This window comes from Cupressus sempervirens, chromosome 3 (genome assembly GCF_028749045.1).
Source record: "Cupressus sempervirens isolate cs-2001-9-10 chromosome 3, ASM2874904v1, whole genome shotgun sequence".
NCBI lineage: Eukaryota > Viridiplantae > Streptophyta > Pinopsida > Cupressales > Cupressaceae > Cupressus > Cupressus sempervirens.
Window position 1 is genome coordinate 409269597 of NC_143120.1, and position 7138 is coordinate 409276734.

The 7138-nt window shown below is 35.6% G+C and overlaps 1 protein-coding gene across 1 annotated transcript; it reads right to left on the reverse strand.

Annotated features, from left to right (window-relative positions):
- Positions 1–2245: 2245 nt before the first annotated feature.
- LOC149566743 (alcohol acyltransferase 9-like) lies at positions 2246–6328 on the reverse strand. Its single transcript, XM_089820084.1, has 3 exons — positions 5625–6328; positions 4919–5416; positions 2246–3128 (listed from the first exon to the last, which is right to left on the reverse strand). The coding sequence occupies exons 2-3, from the start codon at positions 5348–5350 to the stop codon at positions 2256–2258; spliced, it is 1305 nt and encodes a 434-aa protein (XP_089676210.1). The 5' UTR covers positions 5351–5416; positions 5625–6328; the 3' UTR covers positions 2246–2255.
- Positions 6329–7138: the final 810 nt, after the last annotated feature.

The following is a 7138-nucleotide window of genomic DNA, read 5'->3' on the forward strand; positions in this document are numbered from 1 at the left end:
GAGAGACAACATTAGCATCTTTCTTGATAGAAAAAAGAAACCAATGTAAAAGATAAGAATCAATCAAGTTAAGTGTGGTATAAAAAATGGAGAGACAACCTAGCCTTATCTTTCTAACAAGAAAAACAAAAACAAAATGTTAAAGATAAGAATGAATCACCATTAATAGGGTATACAAAAGTAAAAGATTATGAATACCATAGGACTTTATGTTGATTGATTATAATCCATGGCTATTTAAGCCCATAATTAAAAACATGAGGAGGTAACCTTTCTTTCCCATGAAATAAAATAAAATAGAATGTTAGCATAAGAACCAATTCCCATTAATAAGGTATAAACAATTGATGCAAAAAGTAAAAGATTGTGAATATCATAGAACTTTGTTGATTGTTTAGAAATTGTGGCTATTTAAGTCCATGGCGGAAGACAATGTTGAGATAACCTTTTAACCTTTAGGATAAACCAAAGAAAGCAGAATGCTAAGGATAAGAATCAATCACCACACAGAGTATCAACAATTGATACATTTCCAATCACTTTTGTTTTATTCTTATAATAAAAGACTAACATCACATTCTTATTTTAAATATTTAGGTATATGATTCCGTCACTTATTTTTTGAATAAAAAATTGTATGAATATCATAGGACTTTGATTGATTAGAAATCATGTCTAGTTAAGTTCATAATCAAACATAATGGGGAGACAGCCTTATCATCTTTGTGATAAGATCAAGGAAATGGAATGAAAGTATCAATCTACACAAGTACCTTAAAAATAATTCATGACAAAAATAAAAGATTGTGTGAATATCATAGGCTTGAGGTTGATTGATTAGAAATCATACCTAACTCATTAAGAAGACAATCTTATCATCTATCCATAAGAAGGAGAAAATAGCATGTTGGAGATAAGAATCAATCATCCAACTCAAAATATAAAGAGCTAATTAGAAAATAATATTTACAAGAACCTAATTCGAACTCCCATTTATTATAACACTTCACAATTGTTTTATAGTCAACATGGTCCCAAGAGTCATGATTGTTTGACACTTACAAGTCTAGCAGAAGTCAAAGGAAAAAATAATTGTTGACATCATAACAAATTGTGTTTTATTTCTCATAAAAATCAATTGATGTTGATAAGTTGGGTATAAACAACTGATTAAAAATTGTTGATAGTAATCCACATTAGAATAAAATGGAAAGACAACCTAGACTCATCTTTCTAACAAGACAAGACAAAAGAAAATGTTAAGATTTTGCCAACAAAAATAGGGCATATAAAAATTAAAAATTGTGAATACCATAGGACTTCATGCTGATTGAATATAAATGGTGGCTATTTAAGTTCATGATGGAACATTGAGACAACCTTTTCATTTTTAGGAGAAGCCTAAGAAAATAGAATGTTAAAGATAAAAATCAATTGAAGCATTTCCAATCACTTTTGTTTTAAAATTATAATACAAGACCAGAATCGCATTCTTATTTTACTTAATAAGTATATGACTCCATCTCACAATAAAAAAATTGTAATTATCATTGAACTTTGATTGATTAGAAATCATGTCTAAATAAAGTCACATTCAAACATAATGGGGAGACAACCTTATCATCTTTGAGATAAGATTAAGGAATTGAAATGTGAAAGAAAAGAATCAAACTACACAAGTAGCTTATAAAAATGAATGACTAATATGAAAGATAGTGTGAATATGATAGCTCTCAATGTTGATTGATTAGAAATTATACCTAGTGAAGTTCATGTTCAAACGCAGTAGGGGGACAATCTTATCAACTTTTTATAAGAAAAACAAAATTAAACATTAGATATAAGAATCAACCCGACCCACAATATAAACAACTGATATATTGCACACATTTTTGTTGTACCACTAATTTAAAAATGGAAATGACATTTTATATATATTTTTAATGTAAATAATGATTTCATTTCACTTATTTTATAAGTTTAAACTATATGTACTCGTATTTTATAAGTTTAAACTATATGTACTTTTAAAGTAAACAAATGTCATGAACGCTAATTAGAAAATAATATTTACAAGAACCTAATTTAGAATCCCATTTATTATTGCAGTTCAGCAATTGTTTAGATAATCAATGGGGTTATTGCGGTTCAGCAATTGTTTAGATAATCAAAGGGGTCAAAGAGGGTCCCAAGAGTCATGAATGTTTGACACTAAAAAAGTATAGCACAAGTCAAGAAAAAAGAATTTGGTGACATCATAACGGATTCTGTGTTATATTTCTCATATAATATTCATATTTACCAAAGACGGAACGGGGAACAGAAAGAACGACATTGACGGCATCTGCATGGGAATCAACAGGCAGAAATATGCAGTATATGTCACTTGACAGATTTCCGACATGCGATGGCCTTCCCCATCCAAAATCCACATCCATAAGCCCTAATCGTGACCACTGCGAAATCACCAAGCTTCCATTAAGATCAGGTCGGCGTCTCGAATCCCCCAGAGTATCCACAATCGATCGAATGTATTCGTCTGTGAGTATTTCCTTGGCTCTTTGCACGTTCTTTACTGCATAACTCAAAGGCCTCTCTGTCAAATCTTTCACCGTTGTTTGAGCACAAGCTAACACAAATCCGTTTCCGTAGAAACCGTCGGGAAGCCCTGGCTGTAGTCTCGTCCGGACATTGACAGAAAAGAGGAGCTTGATCACCTGCTTTGGGGGCAAATCCATGGCTCTGATCCACGATCTCCACACGTGCGCTGAGAGGACCTCAAATGAGGTGCATTTTGAATGAGAATGGATTGTTGCTAGGGTTTTCATTTCCAAGAGCTTCGCGGAGTCGAATATCACAGAGCTCGCCTGAAGTTGTTCTGATTTGAGCCTGATGTTGAGATTGCAGAGATCTGGGACCTCCGTGAACTCTGGATGTAAGTATTCTACTCGCGGAGGATTTCTGCTCTGTAAGAGATCTCTGCTCCAGGAGGGAGTTAAGGACGGAAATTTGGCTCCTTTCGAGATTTGGGACCATGCTTGGAGGAACTGTGAGCTTCCTAGTCCGTCGCATAGGCAGTGGCTAAAGCCTACGCAGATTATGAGTGATCCACATCTCATACGGGTAACCTGCATGCATAGTAAGCATATCGTGAATTAATTTTCTATCCTGTCCAAAAAGTCCTGATTCTTTGTCTGATGAACACAAATAATCGAATGAGTTACTATTCTACCTTCCAGCTGCTGTTTTACTTCTCGAACAAAATACACTAGACAAAGATTGTCGTGGCCATCCATATAAATAGACTTTTGAATCATTTTAAACAGAAAAAACATACTTATATCAGATTGTTACATTCAATAATGTTACTTCTGGAAAAACTCACACAAATTTTAAAACTATCATACAATCTTATTCCATATTATATTAAGTTCACACCTAATTTAATTCAAAAACAACTGCTATCAAAAGAATAATTTTTTAGTAATTCTAACAAAAATACTGTAAGCAGACATTTGGACAGCTATTTCAGCCGTGACTAAAACTCGTAGCTTTACAATAGCGTAAAAAAAGAATCGAGTCAAGATTAAAAGGTCAATGAACCAGTTTAAAATAGTCATGTAGGGTTTCAGGAAGAAAAGCAACTTTGTGAAGGATCACTTTTTCAATGATTATCCAGTTCAGAATTTTACAGATATATTTTCAAGCCTTCATCCGTCTCGTTTTTGAGCCAAAATTCATTGATATACATTTTCCACTTGTACTTTGCCTGAACTTATATGCATCTTTTTATCAATAACTTGTTAATTCAATTTTTAAGAATTGTTGTTTACCCAAACTCTTCCATCATGGAAAATTTGATTATTCTAATAAACAACTCTGCTTCCTGTTAAAAATTGCTAACAATTAATTTAATCAAATCTAAGCTTTTAAAAAATCCGATGTTTTGTTTTCGTCAATAGGAGATTTCATTCATTTCCACATTTAACTGGGAAAACTGATCAAAATTTGATGGTGAGGCTTACATGCAGGGTCACTACCAAGACAAATACTCCGTATGATAAGGCAGTGATTTCTCGTTCACTATCATGGAAAACCCAAAAGAAAAAAAGAATTTCCAGATGAAACGGCAGTTTTTCAGGAAAAAACCAAAAATGATAGATGGCCCACAAATTATAATATCTAAGTGTAAATAATAGATGCATAACCAACCTTAACGACCTCGTCTGAATCTTGAAAAATAATCATGCATAGAAACTCTCGTGAGCACAAATGTTTGGCTATTATTCACTTACCAAAAGCTGTGAGCAAAATGCGGAACAAAAAAACCCATTATCATAAATGGTGAAGATAATTATAATAAGACATATTGCTTGGCGAAATGCAGAACAAAAACCCATCATCATGAATGGACATGAATATTGTAATAGTTCTGGAACATATATAGATGGAAGAGGTTCAAAGATGTTTGGAGTAGAGAACTTGCATGGTTTGTAGGGGGAATTGAAATGAAATAATATATTCTCTTTAAATGAACAGCATACATGCTATTTATTTGAAGTTGACAAGATCAACCAAGCTACTGAATTTTTGAAGGTTGAAAATGAAAAGAACTATGAAAAATGCAATGTCCTGCATTCCTTTGGTCCCTTAAACTGCTTTGTCTCTTGAGAATTATTATAGTTCTGGAATGGATATGCTTGAATATTCTGTCAAAAGGCTATTGTGAGATGCATAGCAAAAGCCCATTAACATGCTTAGATGAAAGGACTGTAAACTGCAACTACATGTGCACATACTAAATAGTTTGTATAGTAAACACTCGGATTGAAAGAAATATAGTAACCAGTATCTGCCATCTCAAGGCCTAATTGTAAAGAAACCTTAATAATCACAAGTAAAAAATATTCGGTTTTACCTGAACGACCAGGGGAGGAATGCCCAGAAACCCATCAGCAGTAACCTTATGCAGCAGCTTTCTCCATGGTTTGGCGGGCTTGTTCAAAGGCCCAAATTCCTTGAGACTCAAATTTGCTCTAGCTCGAACAAACAGAGCCCCCTCTCCATTACAAACCACCTCTAACTTATGATCATGTCTGCTCCTCAATCTCCCTGCCAGAGGGTAATAATATACCAAAGCTCCTGAAAGCCCATTCCTCAATCTCTCAACTGCCTCCTCACCATCTTCCCCTTGTGGGGGTTTGTACACAAAAATATACTCAATGATGAACCTCAAAAAAAACTGGGAATCCAAATTTGAGAGGCTGAGAACTTCAGGAGGCATAGAACAGGCCGGAGTTACCAGCTGTGGCTCCTCCTCTGGTATGACAAGCAGGTTTGAGACGAGCATTTGCACTAAACCACCAGCACACCCACAGATTTCGTTTTTCCCAAAGCGGGCAAAAACCTTGAACACCTACTTCAATACAACGAGTAACATGGCAACGCAAAAGTTATCAACTAAGCATTTGCACTGAACTACCAGCACAAACCATGAAAACCTACTTCAATACAACGAGTAACATGGCAACGCAAAAGTTATCAACTAAGCATTTGCACTGAACTACCAACACACCCACAGATTTTTTTTAAATCCAAATCAGGCAAAAATCACGAAAACCTACTTGAACACAATGAGTAACATGACAAGGGAAAAGTACTCAAGTAAGCATTTGCACTGCACAACCACCGCAACCGGAGCACTACCATACCCACAAATTTGTTTTACTCCAAATCGGCCAAGTGATGAAAACCTAGCCTAATGGCCTAACTTATTTGAGCACAATGAGTAATATGACAAGAAAAGCTCCCAGCATTTGCAATGCACCGCCTCCATGCCCACAGATTTGCTATTCTCCAAATAGGGCAAAAAGTCATGAAAACTTATCTTAATGGGGCAACAATGAGTAATATGACAAAATAATTGCTCTCAGATGGGCATTTACCCTGCATCACCACCACACCCACAGATTTAATTTTCTCCAAATCGGGCAAACGACATGAAAACTTATCTGAATAGGGCAACTCGTTTGAGCACGATGAATAACATGACAAAAGAGAAGCTCTCAACTACGCATTTGCCCTGCACCACCGCCACACCCACAGATTTGTTCTTCTTCAAATCTGGCATAGATCATGCCAAACTATCTTAATATTAGTAACTTAGTCGATGACAGTGAGGAATATGACATAAATAACAGTCAAATGAGCATTTGCACCACCAAACCCTCAGATTTGGTTTTGCTCTAAATTGGGCAAAGATCATGATATCCTATCTTAATGGGGGAACTTATTTGAATGCAATGAGGAATATGACAAAGAAAACGTTCCCAACTAAGCAAATCTTTGAAAATAAATAGAAAGGTACGATGGTGGACCAGAGAATTTAAACAGTAAGATTTGGGCGTACGCTTGCAATTGCTTTGCATCAGCGCAGGGCAATCAATGCTTCCTTTATGGATGGCATTCTTTACTGTGAGCGATTGGAGGATTGTCAGCCGCCCATGCGATGCTGTGTGGGGGTCCCATTCTTTGCTAAGTGCAACAGAATCAACAGCCATTAAACCTTCAGATTTCATCCTACTATCAACGTGGCTCATTTCATAGCATTCTTTGCCCACTAAGCTTAGGTTTTCGTACAGGGTGCAATATCATGTGACGGGGCTTTGAATTTCTCACTTTCACATTGGTTGCTCTAGGAATATCTCGTTCTTGAGATGAAAGCCTTTTGGATTTGTCGCAATTCGGTCCGGTCCAATCCAGTTCAGGTAGATTAATGGCGTGTCAGACACGAAAAGCACACCATGCATTAAAGTCTTTGTCCTTAAAAAGGACTCTGATAGACGTTCCCTGACTTTTCCAATTCTCCATGATTCCCTTTGTACATCTCTATGGGCGGGCACTTCTTTGTTCCCTGTGTCTTCTCATTTCCCATTTTGTGGGTAAATTATATCATCTCTGTCCTCTTCAGCATTATTATTATTTACTAGCTAATCTTTCAAAACAAATATTCATAGAGATCTTTCTCATTATAGGGAACCCCAAAAGGGCAAAGAAAGTCAAAAAGATCTCTCTATTTCAATGTTATTGGCATGTGAGTGATTAGGTACATTCCTCTTCCCATGTGAAGTGTTGGCAT

What these genes read in the sequence shown, in the direction of transcription:
- LOC149566743 (XM_089820084.1), bottom strand. Translation starts at nt 5,350, where the DNA reads ATGCTCGTCTCAAACCTGCTTGTCATACCAGAGGAGGAGCCACAGCTG. An exon ending in TTCCTCCCCTGGTCGTTCAG is followed by an intron (nt 3,129 to 4,918) that starts GTAAAACCGAAT and finishes CTATGCATGCAG; the next exon opens with GTTACCCGTATGAGATGTGG.